The sequence below is a fragment of the Candoia aspera genome, chromosome 1, assembly GCF_035149785.1.
Source record: "Candoia aspera isolate rCanAsp1 chromosome 1, rCanAsp1.hap2, whole genome shotgun sequence".
Lineage (NCBI taxonomy): Eukaryota > Metazoa > Chordata > Lepidosauria > Squamata > Boidae > Candoia > Candoia aspera.
This window is the reverse complement of record NC_086153.1, coordinates 281,276,894-281,292,138: the sequence shown is the minus strand read 5'-3', so window position 1 is coordinate 281,292,138 and position 15,245 is coordinate 281,276,894. Positions and strand designations below refer to the sequence as shown.

The window sequence follows — 15,245 nt, the reverse complement described above, 5'->3', positions numbered from 1 at the left end:
ACAGTTAACCTGTGGCTAACTATATTTGCTAAAAAGATGTTATGATGGCCATGAACTGGCATGAGTTTAAAAGGAGAGTAAATAAATGAATGCAGGATCAGGTTATGTGCTATAAGTAGTCCTCGCTTAATGACGCTAATTGGGACCAGAAACTCCATTGTTAAGTGATGCAGTCATAAGTAAAAAAAAACTGTGACCCTGCTGTCTAGTGATGGCAGTTCCAGCAGTCCTGGTTGCTGTTGTTAAGTGTGGACTGTGCAGGTCATTAAGTGAGGATCTGATGTGACAGGACTTGTGACTTCCTTCCAGCTTCCCCATTGACTTTGCATATCAGAAGCTGTCAGGGAAGGTTGTAAATTAGGATCACGTGACTGCAGGGACACTGTGACAGCCGTACGTACAAGGACCGGTCGTAACTACCACTCATTCAGCACTGTTTTAAGTTCAAACGATCACTGATCGAGGAAACGAGGACCACCCATATTTCATACTAGCAAGTGTATGTTTCCACGTGCCAGTTGCTAGAGAATATGAGCAAAAGGGTGCAGCTGAGCTTACATCTTTCTGTTGAATTTCTAATGGGCATCTAATAGCTATTGTGAGAACACAATGTTGGGCTGATGGATAGGCCTTTGGTCTGATCTAGCATGGCTCTCTTAATTGTCCTGTGAGAAGATAATAGAGAATGCTCTTGGGAAATTCAAGAAGGAAATTTCAGTAATGAGTTTCTGTAGCCTGCATTAGAGGTGCACAAAATATTTTTTTAATTTGAAATGTTTTGCGTTGAAGACAAGCTGTTCTGACCTTACCAGAAGTACCCTAAGTTTGGTTTGAGATTGAAATAGGGTTGTTTTTAGCTCAAAGCACTTCTGGTAAGGTTGAGTGCTTCCTGGGAGGTCAGAATAGCTTATTTTGAATTTAAAACAGCTATTTTTAATGTGAATTTTGTTGCACTCCATATCTTGCATACCTTCTAATTAAGAAAACTGAAATATATTTATTATGCAAAAAAGTAAAATGTAAATTAATGTTCTCCAAAATAAAATAGAATATTTAAATTTGCATCATTTATTTTTATTGCAAAACTTCTCTTTTCTCACGTAGCCTGTCATGAGTAAGGATGGCGAGCAGGGGGCTCCCATCCAGGCTGTAAAGCGCATGCGTAGTACTGAGGAATTAGGTATCCATTCAAAGAGACACAGATCGGGCCCGCCTTAGCCTTTGGGGTTTATATGTCTGGGTTTTTCCCACGCTTCTTCAGTTTGTTAGGATTTTCTGTTATGTAGCAGTAATAAAACACTAGAGACCTATTCCTTGTCTCAGCGTGGTTCCTGGCTGTTAGGACTATAGCCCTTGGATTGACAGGCCTCAAATACTGTTTTAAAATATAGTGTTAGCTATGCCTATTTCAGTCTAATATTTCTAAAACTAAGAACAGAAGCAGATTAGTAAAGGAGTTAAAGAAATAGAGGCAGAACTAACAAAATGAACAAACAAATGTTTTTAAAATATTATGTCACATAGATTATAACATACTTCATAACAGTTATTTCAATTTTCAAACAAAATGCATGTCTATGAACATTCTGCAGTCTGCTCTTCGTCTCTTTCAGATATCCAAGGATTCAATAAATTACAGAAAATCAATATTACTGCCAAAAGTAAGTATATTATAAAATACATGAAATACATATTATGAAATATATAATATACATGTATATTATAAAATACATACACTGGAGACAAATACTTTTAACAGACACATTTTAAAAATCTATACTTGCATCTTTCCAAATATAATTGAAGAAGGTGACTGCATTCAGGCAGAATTTGAACAGGATTGAATTAAGAAATTAACTGTTGTGGGCATATCTGAGTATAACTTTGAATAACCTTAGGAAATTGCCCCATCAACAGATTTGCTCAGTTGACTATTGACCAATAATCAAGTATTTTAAAAACATTATATCAACAACATACTGTATGTAGCATAGTTTGATAGTTAAAATAGTTAAAAACAAAAACAAAAAAATTGTGGAACTGTAAACGTTGCCAAATATACTATAAATGTAGAGTAGAGGGCCTGGGAGAGGGGGTGGGGGTGGGGGAGATTTACCCCAGCAACTTGTGACTTTCCTTGATGGCTTCCCCATCGACCTTCTGAGGAAGCTGGCAGGGAAGGTTGCAAATGGCAATCATGTGATTGCGGGGCACTGCAACTGGTTGTAAGTGCAAACTGGTTGCCAAGTGCCCAGTCGCGATCATGTGACCACGGGGGTGCTGGGATGTCCAGAACTCTAAGGACTGGTTGTAACCACCATTTGTTCAGCGCCGTTGTAACTTTGAACGGTTGCTGAACAAATGGTCATAGGTTGAGGACTACCTGTATTACATTTGGTAGTTTTTAAAAAAACTAGCTATGCTAAATAGGCAATAGGCCAATTCTCCAAGTCTCAGTGGCTTTATCAAATATTTGAGCATGCTTAAATAACAGGTCAGTAGATATTAATTAACTGAATTCCCAATTCTAACAATACTCCTTGTTCCTTTCTGGTAGGTTATTGTGTGGATATGCCAGATACTGGACCATGTGAAGAAAGTATACCTCGCTGGTACTACAACCCTTTGACTGAGAAATGTGGCCGTTTCACCTATGGAGGCTGTGAAGGCAACAAAAATAATTTTGAGAAGGAGGAAACATGTATGAAATCATGTGAAGGTGTCACAAGTAAGAAGAAAATCTTAGGAGGTTTTTTATCATTGTAGTGGACTTCTGAAGGGCTCAGTAGTATGGTGGTTAGAGGCTGATGCTTTGCTTTGCAATATACTAGTTCTTATTTAATTGCGTTGATTTTTTTAAAAATCAAGTGGGCCAGGAACCTGATAGACATCAAGGGAATGTCTGTGGGCACGGTGGCATCCTTGGGTCCCATGTTCCCTACTTGGGGATGATTACTGTAGTAGTTTAGTATTATAAGTGCATTCTGTTGTCTCCATTATTGTGAGCATCGTTATATAATCCTGCATTTTCTTTTAATGTAGGGGAAGATATGATTGGTGAGAGATGGAGAGGATACGAATATCAGCAAGCTAGTTTAAGTATGTAACTGCATTCCAAATAACTCTGAGTCCCTATTTTCTGCCTGTTACGATGTTTGTTTTTTACAGCAACTTGCCTTGCATTTTCAGGGGGTGGAAAGAAGTGTGACACATCTGCCTAAATGAAGTGATATATTCTAGTGATAACAAGATATATACCCACAAAAGGAGTTTGATACCAAGAATTAAAACAATAGAAAATGGGAAAATAAGATGTTACACAACTTGCACTTTATAAATCCATAAAGCACTTTTTATAATAACAAAGATTCAAGAACCTAGTATGTATGATATTTCTCAAATGAATGAACAAATGTGTAAACTTGAAAGTACCAATAATAAGAAAATACTTAACATGTTTTTGTTCATGATTAGTTTTTAGTGATCTAATAATTCAGTTAAATTAAAATATAGCGTATCAGTGAAATCTGAATAGACACCCAAATGTGTCAATGCCTGAAGCAAATGTAATGCACAATGAAGGTTCAGCATTTACACACCGTTCATTTACACACTATTCAAAAGAGACAATAATAAAGCTAAGAAGGAAACAAAAAGACCAGAACACATCCTCTCCAGTACCAACACCCAGATAAGCCTGGATTAAGACCAGGCAAACAGTCAAGTGGAAAACAATACTCTAACCAAGGAACCATCAAGGAGACAATCAAGCAGACAAACAACCAAGCATAAAACAACACCCTAATCAAGGAACTACCTTGATTATTGTATTACATAGGCTGTAATTTATTACTAGAAAGTTCTTGTTACAAAAACTAATTGGAATGGGAATTAAGCACATTTAGATGTAACACTAATTAAAATCTCTACACACTGGGAAATCGTTTTGCTCCCACAAAAAATTACTGGTTCAAGAATTCTTTCTAGCCTTCTCCCCCCACATGAACATTTTTGTTGTTGGGTGTGATATACTTTTGATATCAAAGCACAGCAACTTTTAGAATCCTGAGTTAAGATGAGCATTTCCAAAAATAATTTCATTCTCCACTCCCAACAGTTCCTTTGTCAATATTACGTCAGCAAGTATGCACCCCTGAGAATGTTGCATTATAATTATAGTTTCCTAAGGTGGCCTAGGGCTGGATCTTGTAGTGTCATTTTTTTAGGAAGTCTTACAAACATAGCTTTTACTTTTTTTCTGAATGGATTAGGCATCCTGCATAAAGCGAAAATGTGTCTTGAAATTTTTGCATAACAAAAGATTCTGACAACTTCAGTGTAAAGCCATTCTTTTCATAGTCGCTCTTGGGTAAATCATGATTTCTCTCCCCCCCTCCCATCCCCCCTCTCCCTCTCTCATAGGTGCTTTTGAAATAGCCATTGCTGTGCTCCTTGGGGTCTGCATCATGATAATGTTGGCAATCCTTGGCTACTTCTTCCTGAAGAATAGAAAAACGTACCGACGACGTCGCCAGCCAGCTACTGCAACTAATTCCACTCTCTCCTCAGTCTTGTCTACTGCTGAAGACACAGAACATCTGGTGTACAACAGCACCACAAAGCCCATCTGATTCTGTAGAGTTATCCTCCCTTTCCGGGAAGGACAGTCTTATTAACTGTTTGTGATGCTTGTTTGGGGTGGGCGGTGGGCGGTGGGGGGATCTACTGAAGGATTTTTCTCTCCTACTTTCCATGTTCCCTTAGACTATCCAGCTGCTTACAAGGTCTACCTGTCCTGAACCTGTGATAGTTTCTAAGGACAAGGAGTGACCAGAAGATGAGCCCCCTCTCCCTTTCCTTTTTTGACAATACATTGACAGCTTTTGGGGTTCATGTTTCCCTGAGTTCTGTAATGAAGGTTGTTTTAAGTTTAAGGACTTGCTATACCTATTGAAGGAACCATGGCTTAATCTGGCGAATGGAATTCTTCCCACAAACGCATGGAAGACTACATTTCTCTCTCTGTGTGTGTGAGAGAGAGAGAACATTTCTTATTCCTTCCTATTTCTTTCTGTTTAAAACCTATGCTGCCTTAAAGCCATCCTCCCTGTGTTTTAACTGATATGGAAAGTGATGCAAGCTCAGGGTCGCACAACATGTAGTTTTTAAACTGATAGCACATGGAATTTGATAGACTACTTAAGTAAAACTGGTGTCCTTTTCACAAATCTGTTGATGTCTTTGTTGAGGCATGAGCTCATCAACGCATGCTAAATGCCTAGATTACCTAGATATGCTAAATGGAAAACAGATAAGAATGTGATTTGATCTGAATGCATATAAGAAGAAATAGAAGTTAGGTCATGACTGAACATCTAGCTTTGCCTTCTATTCTTCCTTCAAGGTTGTCATTTCTAGTTTAATGTTACATTACTGTTTTGAGTGCTTCATCCATATGTATTTATTTTTAGAATCAAAATAAGGCAGAAAGGAGGATGCTCCTCATTTTCTAATTTGTCTCCAACTATGCATCCTTGTTAAGTAGTTAAATAATGTCCTCATATAGGGGGAGTTTCAAAATAGCTCTTCTTCAGAGCTAATTTTCACAAGAACTTTGGACAAAAGGAGAGTCATGAAAGCTGGCAGACTCTGCTTGTTCGACAGCCATGGTTAAATATAGAGAAAATAGCAGGTGTTGACCCCAGAATTTATAGAGAGAGAATACAGGTTTGTCCCAGTTTCACCATAAATATGCTATATGGAATACATACATTGATGCCTGTGATGCTTTCATTTCCCTTCTTGTTTGTTTGGTGTAAGATATTTTTATCCTTTTCCTCTTCCCACTTTGACCTACACCCCAGTTTGGAATTTGATGTTTTACATTTTTTTTGTATCTGATAACTTACAGTTATGCCTGAGCACTGGTTCATTTTGTGGATAGAGATGCTTGGAACAAATTCTCCATCCTCTTTCAAAAATGTCCTCAACAAATAGGTGAGCAGGCTATACCTCCTGATTTCTGCTGATTTGAGGATGGGTGTCTTGAAGATAGCTCCTCTGAACAGTGGCTTGTAAGTCTGCATTTGCCTATGTGTGGAAGGAAGGCAGTTTTGAAACGGGCTTAGGCTGTCGCAGGTTGCTTCAGGGTCACTGTGTGGATCACTCCCATCATCTGGAGAGTTTTCACGTGACTGTCAGACATTTCTGAGGGCACTGAATCTTCCCAAGAGCTAAGGGTGTTCCACAGTGGGAGGAGGTATTTCGTAATGGTGGAATATATGAGTGGATTGACCCATAGTTGGCTTGTATTATAGTTAATTGCCCAGCTCTTGCTTGACCCTCTTGAGAATCCAGTAGCAAAACTGAATATTGCTTTTAAATCCGAATCTTGCTCTTGAAATCGAATCGTGTTCCTCTCTGTCTCTGTGGCACAGAAGTTTAGCCTGTGAAGTCAGTGAATGTACTCATATCCACTCTGTATGAAATTGTATATAACTTTGGAAATACTCTATGATATGAAGTTTAGGTAAAGAGGAGGTAATTATTTTGTTTATTCCCTTTTTGGTAGATGTTAAGAGATTTTGTTTTACTGACATATATAAGGATTCTTTGCTTGGATGTAAACCTATGCTGGTGAAGCTGAAGAGACATCAGCAAAATGAACAGGAGAAATGATTGGTTAGGGAATTACCTGAAGGGAAGACAGCTTTTTATTCCCCCAAGGGCCAGACCTCCTCAAGTATGGAACTGGCTGAGCATCTGTTGGAAATGGCAGAATGGGATGGGGAAGAAAATGACAGACCTGGTCATTGCACCTTAAAGGGAGGAGACAAGAGATTGTCCTTCGCAGTTGGCCTGGTTATTCCACACTGACACAGCTGTTGACTCCACCCTTCCTCCCTCTTTCTTTTTCTGTAAATCTTCACTGCTTTCTGAGCCCTTAAATTCTGGATTTCCTCTCTGCCCGTGAAATTTTTAATAAAATATTTTATTTGTAATTTGCTTGCCTGATCATTTTTTTTCAATCCCAGAATATTTCTTGCCACCTTGAAAAAGGCTAGGATCTTGCTGTTATACGTATGCTTCAGGAAAAGGAAGAAGTCCAAATTTTTCATAATTCAGGCAACAAGTCTTTAGTGACTCTATAGTACAATGGCAGATCAACATCAATAGGTGGAAATTAGGCTAGAGAGACTATGGGTTGGAGAGCATTTCCTGTGCATTGGAACAAAATACTGAACAAGGGAAGGGCACATGATTTCAGCTGGTTGGACTAGTTTGGAATTAGGAGCATGAGAAGCAGAAAGCATTCATTACTAACATAATGGCTGTTATGGATAATTATAATACAAGTTATATTAATCAATGACTGGTGGGTAAAAACTGACTCATTTTACCTCCACTAAAAACATCCTTCAGTTTTATTTTTCCAGTATCATAGTTCTTTTTGAGGGATTAAACATGGCTTGGGGGCTTGAGGTTGTATTGTAAATGTATAAGTTACAGTGCAATCTTACTTGTGTCTGCTTAGAAGTAAGCACCATTGTTTAATGTGGCTGATTGGGATAATAAGAGCCTTGTTGATTAGAACAAAAGTCATATTTGGTCTACCCTTCTGTTGTTGCAGTGGCCAGCCAGCTATTTATAAGAAACTAAAAAACAAGACTGTAGAACCACAATTATTCAAGAGGTATAAAGTTGAGTTTGTATAGGATTGCAGTCTAAAAATATATAGCTACAGAGGTGCTAAATTAATAAAAGAAAACAAAGGACTTCAGAGATTGTGTTGAACAGCTAGTGGAAGTGCCCAAAAAACTGAAGAATTCAGACTTTCCTGATTCTTACAACATGGGAAGCCATAATGTTTGACTTGATTTTGGCTTTTTTTTTTCCAGGGGGTGGTGTTCCTTCAAGTCAGTCTTGACTCCTGGTGACTGCCTGAACAAGTCCCTGCAGTTTTCTTGGCAAGGTTTTTCAGAGGTTTTTTGGAAGTGGTTTGCCATTGCCTCCTTCCTAGGGCTAAGAGACAGTGACTGGCCCAAGGTCACCCAGCTGGAACTCACAGTCTCCCAGTTTCTAGTCTGATGCCTTAACCATTATACCAAACTGGTTCTGATTTTGGCTTAGATTGTGAAAATTAATTGTGGCTTATTCAGTAAACCATAGCTAATAAAATATGCTTAGAGTGATACATGCTTTCAGTTTCAGTATACTAGTAGCAATAATTTGCTGGATCAGTTTAAGTCTGGGTTTACCCATAATTACCATAAATACTGTTTGCAAAGCACACTGGGTGGCTTCATATATCGATAAGCTGAAATCAAACAAATTGCACTACAGTTTACTGTGATGTGTAGTTGCAATCAAAGAGTACCATACCAGAACTGTTGTGCATATTTTTGCCTTTCTTCCTGCCATCCTGGTATATGTTTTTCTGTTTCCTGGTCACTGAACTTTCAGTCTATATGTTCACTGAGAGGTGTAGGTAATATGCATTTTTGCCCATAAAATGTTAATGCAGGGACACTTGATCCTCAATTGCTTGTCAATGTGACTAGACAGGAAAATGGAACTGAACAAAAATGAGAAAGGTTACAATTTTGATGGGTAGTATCAATAGATTATGGTCTTCACTGCCCTGTAGTATGCTCCCTTTTTGGGGGAGATGGGCGGTGATGGAAATTTGAAATATAAATAAATAAAATAAATAAATAAATGCTCGGGCATAAAATAATATATCTAGAAATGATAACCTGAGGGCTTATTTATGTAGGGGGAGGCTTGCAAGTTAGTTCCCAATTTGCTGTTAGCAGCATGGAAGCTGCCAGGATCAATAGGGTAGGCAAGCTAAAGCCTCTTTTCTTGTCCAGTAATTGTAACTGGGTGTAAGGGATCTAAACCTTATCCAGGATCTTGGGGAGAGGGGAGCAAAGGAGGCAATTGCCGTGGGCCCTACGCAAAGAAGGGGTTTATCCAAAATTTAATTCAGTACTTGAAATTTTTGGATTCTTTTTATTGAAAATCATTAACCAGATAAAATATAGCCCCAGGATCAAGGGGGCATTCAGTATTTTCAAGTTTTCCTGTGATTTTGTTTTTTGATTTGCAGATTTAATCATCGTATCCCATTGAGTCATTGTTTTCTAACTTCTCATGGTTAGAGGCTGTAACTACTGAATTATGTTTCCCTCCTCTACCAGTAATAAATATTAGCTTATCTATAGTTCTTGATTTGCAATGTTACGTTCTTAGGATAGTTTACAGCTCTCACACTGATCTCCACAGCTTGCTCAAATTCCAGCTTTTTAAACAGCACTTATACACTGACTGTATTTGACCATCAGATTCAGATAACCACAAGATGGCAGGTAAAAGAAAATGTCTTCACAAAAGTGTGCAAGCAAAGCAGTCAAAAGGAAGGCAGAGTTGCCACCTGCCCACCCACCTGCCCACCCCCAACCACAAAAAATACCCTGGATGGATGGATTGGTGGATAATCAGGTATGTGCATCTGACCCTGGAGTCACTACTCTGATATCAGTGAAAAACAATGTACCAGCAGAATATCTCCCTGCTGCCCTATCTTAGCAACTAAGTCATTTTTTAAAAAAGGTAAAATACATTTTCGCAAGATTCAAACCATACAACCAAACTATCTTAGCATAGCACAGGTCCTGTTTACTGACCTTCAGAAATTATTGAACAAATGCAAAATATATGCATCAGTAGTGGCCCTGATTATTTTCAGTATGTTGATGCCATATTTGAAGCTTCAGCAAAAATCTATCCAAAGCCAAGACACACATTCTGCAAAAGTGGATGTTAAAAAATGCAGAGACATAGGACTATTCCATAATAAGCCTAAGCCACCTGTCTTCCATGCTGTTCCCTGCTGTTCCTGAAGCCAATTAAAAAAAATAATTCAATCCAGGTACAGTGGTTTGGCAACAGAGCTGGGCTGGTGGTTAGTCCACTATGGCCACCACAGGCCCTGATTAGTCACTCTCCCATTTCTTGCCCTTCCCATCTGTGCAGGGAAGGTAAGTTTTGCTGGCTGGCCCTTGTATGGATGGGTCTACCACTGCTTCCCTTATTTTTAGAGTTTGTTCCCTCACTAGTTTATCTAGAACTATCTTGTATTGGTGCTATAATGATGAAAGGAACACATTGTACCTTTGTTCCTTCATTCCACTGTGGATCTATAGAATACTAAATCTAGTTCTAGAATTCCATAGAAACTTTTTGTCATGTAATACATTAAAAAGAGAATGGTAAGCCAGTAACAAATGCATTGTCATTATCTCTAAATTTCATTTATACTAGATTATGAAGCTTGAGAAAGATTACAGTCCGCAAGCATCCTATCTGATGATGGGACAAATGCTACTTTATCATTTTTGTCAATTATGCAATACACATTTTTAATATGCAGTCTGTTAGTCTGTTAAAAGATGCACAGAAAATAAGGGAATGGCAAATATAAAGAGCAACTAAGTAAAAAAGGTGAAACACCTTTTTGCAAGATTCAAACTATCTTCAGTTCTTTATACACCATCTCAGTTTGTTTTAAACAGTCCCAGAGGACTATCTCCTAGTGTGCTTTTGGTTCTAAGCATCAAAACATAAATGTCTTAAACATGATGGCAGATTATAGGGCTTTTTAAAAATTTCCAGTACAATTTTTTTAAACAATGGGGTTTGAGAGGGGAGGTGTCCTTAGGTCATAGAAGAATGAATTGCTGAGTTGGACTAAGCCATAATGTGGCTTCACTGGGTTTCAATTTAGGGTCTTCTGTGAATGCAGTCATTGGGATTTGATAACTCTAGTTTATAGCTTAGTGTTTTGTGCAGTTAGTTGTGGTTTAGTCAACAAACTATGGCTTACTGTGAAAGTTTAAGGCCAACCCTATTTTCCTATTCCTTTCCTATTCAACAAGTGATGAGAGAGAAAGGAGGAATGTGGTTGTAGCAAGATCATGATCAATACTGCAATATTTTATTTTATTTTGTTTTAGGGCTGTGTGAATTCTACTTGGAAAAGTTCAGAAATCAAGGCCAAAAAAAGTTCTGTTTGACCCAAAGACCTGTCTCAGGTTGGCAAGAGCTTTGTTGCCCTGAATAGATCAAGTTCTCCAAGTACCATAGGGATGATGCAATGTTAGTCAGCCTATATGGAGAAGAGGAAATGTTCAAACCGACCACAGAGTGTCACTAGTGGGCTGTAGCTTCCTATCTGAAAAGTTACTAAAGAGACTGGCAGCATCTTGAAGACTAAACCAAATTATTATGGCACAAACAATTGTGGACTGAATCCACTTTCATTGGCCCCAAGATAACTATCACTTTTTTCATTCATTCATTCATTCATTCATTCATTCATTCATTCATTCATTCAATAGATTTATATGGCAGCCCATCTCAAATAGCTGACTCTGGGTGGCTTACAATATTAAAATGATAAAACATATAAAAACATAAACGCCATAGCAGCCAAAACACTTCATGCATTTGCATGTCATACTACAAGATTCTTCCTCCCTTTGCAAGATTCCACGTCCCTTTGCAAAACAAGATTAATCCAGCTTCCCTGGTAAAAGTTGTTCTGTTATTCTGTTATGTTGCCTACTCAGGCCTTGTTTCTCTTAAAAATGGACAAATAAGAACATAAGCTGTGCCCTGCTGGATCAGACCCCTGGCCCATCTAGTCCAGCAGTCTGTTTTCACAGTGGCCAACCTGCTGCACAAAGAAGCCCCTTAGTCTCCCAGTAGATGGCCTTCAGAGGTGGTCCCACTGGCATCAGGGCTAATAGTCATTGATCCCCATGATGTCTATGAATTGGTCCAACCCTGTATCAGCACCATGTATCAGCAATTCCTCTAATTCACTTAATTGTCTGCCCATTCCCACACTGCCTTCATGTGTTGAACAATTTGCTTTTAAAATGATGAAAATGATGCTTATGAATTATTCAATAAATGGATATTTTATTTTCAAAAGTGCTAATGAAGTTGCAAAACACATGGGGAAAGTGGTGGTTTGGTGGTGATACAGGTGACTTGAAGACAGGGGCAGTATTATACAGCTAGGGATTGAAAAGGCATTAAACATGCTCTCGCCACTTACTACTCTTAGGCCAGTCTTCTTTCCCAAGCAGACCATATCCTACAGGCCGTGCTGGATGAATATTATGGACACTGGAGTCCAAAATAGCTGGAGGGCTCTAGCTTGGGAAAATCTGCTTTATATGAACCCAGCCATTGTGTTTTATTAACTGTGGTTTGTGAGTTAGTGTGCTCTGCCAACCTAACCAATTGTGGCTCTTGCTTAAAACAAACTATAGTTTAATGTTAGGCAAAAAAAAGCCAATAATAGAAGAAAATCTTAGAAGGTAAGGTTGGAATGTACCCCAGAGATCATAGAGTCCAACTCTATGTCAATACAGGTAGTCCTCATTTAGTGACCACAACTGGAACCAGCAACTCAATCGTTAAGTGAAGCAGTTGCTAACTAAAACCACGACTGTGCTTATAATCCTATTTCAGCTTTCCTTTGCTTTACAGACCTGCGAAGGCCACAAATGCAAGGATTGGTCATAAAGTTATTTTTTTTATCACCATCACCATCGTAACTGCAAATGGTCGCTAAGTAAGGACTACCTGTACAGGAATAGTACTACAGCCTATCTGTCAAATCACCTTCCATCCCCTGTTGAAGTATTTCCAGCAAAAGAGAGCCCATCACCAACCAAGGCAGCCCATTCCACTGTTGAAAAGTTATTACTATTAGATTTTCCTTCCAGGCCCCTTACCATCTTGGTTGCTCTCCTTTGGCCATGCTCCGGTCTTTCAATGTCCTTCCTGGACACAGTATTCTAGGTGTGATTTGACCAATGCAGAACAGACCATACTACAACAGAAGTATACCATACTTCTGTTGATGTAGCCTAGGACTGAATTTGCTTTTTTTTTTCCAGTTGCATCACACTGTTGGTTCATGTTCAGCTTTGATTCACCAGACACCCAGATCCTTTTTAGGTGTACTGCTGCCCAGTATGGTCTCCCCTATCCTTTGCGTTCATCAGAGTTGAAATTCATCTTGCCAGTTTCTGCCTATTGTTCCAGCTTGTCAAGATAGTCCTTGACGCTTGACTCTCGATGCAAATTGGAAGATATTTTCTAACCCTTATCTGAGTCATTTATAACTATTCCGAACAGTTTAGGACCACCTATTTTCAGTTGTTTCTGCCTGCCTGGTTTATTTGGGTGGGGTGGGTGTGCTCCAGTTCCCCTCAATTAACTTCAACTTGTGGGACCAAGGAAGCGTGCATTCTTTGTTGTAGCCCCCACCCTCTGGAACAGCATCCCCCTAGAGATGCCAATGGCACCCACTTTCCTGGGGTTCCAGAAAGCCCTTACAATTTGGCTTTGCTCTCAGGCCTGGAGTTAATGTATTTGTGGGGTCCCTGTCATGTTTTTATTGTTATGGCTGTTTTTAGCTCATGCTGTCACATTCTGTGTTACGCTCTTTTTGTTTGTTTTGTTTTTAATGTGTATTTGGATTTTTTAAGCCACTCAGAGTCTGCTGAAGTGGGCAGTCATAACAAATTTAAGTAAATAAATAAATGAATAAACATCATTGTTGTTTCCACTTTGAATGTGCAATACCTTTCAGTCCTTGCATACAGCTCATGAATTTAATCCTCCCAGATTTTAGTAATGCCTACTAAATTGTATTGCACTGAAACTTCTAATTCTTCCTATTTGTTCCCTGCACTTTGTGCATATGCATAAGGACAATGGAAATCTTGGGCATTCAACTTCACTCCTTCCTTCTTGTAATTATGTGCTCATTACTGGGTGCCTCCATAACCTGTGTATCAGTCCCAGTCCTGTTCCTGGTATGTGGCATCACACTCTTTGGTGTGTGTATGTGTGTGTCTTCTCCCTTCCCCACAGGAGTGAGTTAAAAACCCTCTGGATCAGGTCTGCAAGGTGACAAATTCTTGCCACCTCTTCCGAGGGGCAGCACATTTCTTGCCAGGAGTCCCTTCACCACAGGAATACACCCCAAGCTTGAAGTACTAAAACCATCCCAATCTATGCAGCCAGTTGTTTGCTTCCAGGATTCATCTATCTCTTCCTGGGCCACATTCTTTTATATTTTATATTTATACGTTTTTATCGTATTTTAATCTTTTTAGCTTTATTGTAAACCTCCCAGAGTCCCTCTTTTGGGGGAGATGGGCGGTGATGAAATATGATAAATAAATAAAATAAATAAATCCTTCATCAGGAAGGAGTTAAAAAAACACCCCCTGTCCCTGTAATTGGCAGTGGCATCACAACTCTGTCTGGCTGTGTCCTTTCTTCCTACTGAATCAGGAGGAGGGATAAATGTCAGTCTTGGGCTTAAAGTCTTGGGAACTCTTCCATCACATTCAGAATGTAAGCCCCAGGAAGGCAGCACATTTCTCTTCTCAGAATGAATCTGACAGACAGCTACGTTGGTCCTTCTTTTTTTTTTTAATAAAATTTTAATTGAAGAAATCTTTAACAAGATAAAAACAATACAAGTATTAGAAAAGAAACAAAGAAAATAAAGAATAGTGAATAAGTAAGAAAATAGAAAAAGAAAAAGAAAAGAAAAGAAAAGAAAAAAGGAAGAAAAAAAGATTATAAAGAAGCAGCATCTGATCTTTTTGACAGCAGTTATAAATGCATTTATATTTTACCCTCTCTCTCTACGGTTGTATCATAATTTCCTCCGTTCCGTAAGCTGCCATTTCTAATCTTCAAACTCTTAAATCATAAGTTCATTTTTCTCTTTTTTCAGCAAAAAGGCTTTAAGGGGTTTCCAGTCACTGATAAATGTACTTGTTGATTTTTCTCTAATCAAACAAGTCAATTTTGCCATCTCTGCTAGTTCTGTCATCTTCACCAAACATTCCTCTGTTGTGGGTATTTCAGAATCTTTCCATTTTTGGCAATGTAATAGTCTCGCAGCAGTAATCGAATATAAAAATAATTTTTCATGGCTGTTTTCTAACTGACTGTCCATTAATTCCAGCATGAAAAATTCTGTTTCAGCTGAATGTTGATCTTTAAAATTCTTTGTATCGTTATATGGATTTGAACCCAGAAATTTCTAGCTTTTTTACAAGTCCACCAGGCATGATAAAATGACCCTTCATGTTGTCCACATCTCCAACATGAATCTGAAGTACTTTTATACGTGCTGGAAG

The 15,245-nt window shown here is 38.6% G+C and overlaps 1 protein-coding gene across 2 annotated transcripts in view; it reads left to right on the top strand.

The window, feature by feature from the left end:
* Positions 1-15,245, top strand: part of SPINT1 (serine peptidase inhibitor, Kunitz type 1) — a 472,802-nt gene that overhangs the window by 36,100 nt on the left and 421,457 nt on the right. Inside the window, exons 7-10 of one of the 2 annotated variants that reach the window (XR_010066897.1) lie at positions 1,614-1,661; positions 2,558-2,728; positions 3,043-3,099; positions 4,423-6,997. Coding sequence is in view for 1 of the 2 variants with exons in the window: in XM_063289936.1 (XP_063146006.1) it covers positions 1,614-1,661; positions 2,558-2,728; positions 3,043-3,099; positions 4,423-4,631 (485 nt within the window). In the remaining variant the exon portion in view is untranslated. Of the gene's footprint in view, positions 1-1,613; positions 1,662-2,557; positions 2,729-3,042; positions 3,100-4,422; positions 7,002-15,245 lie in introns of those variants that run through there. The other variant, XM_063289936.1, reaches the window with a different exon arrangement.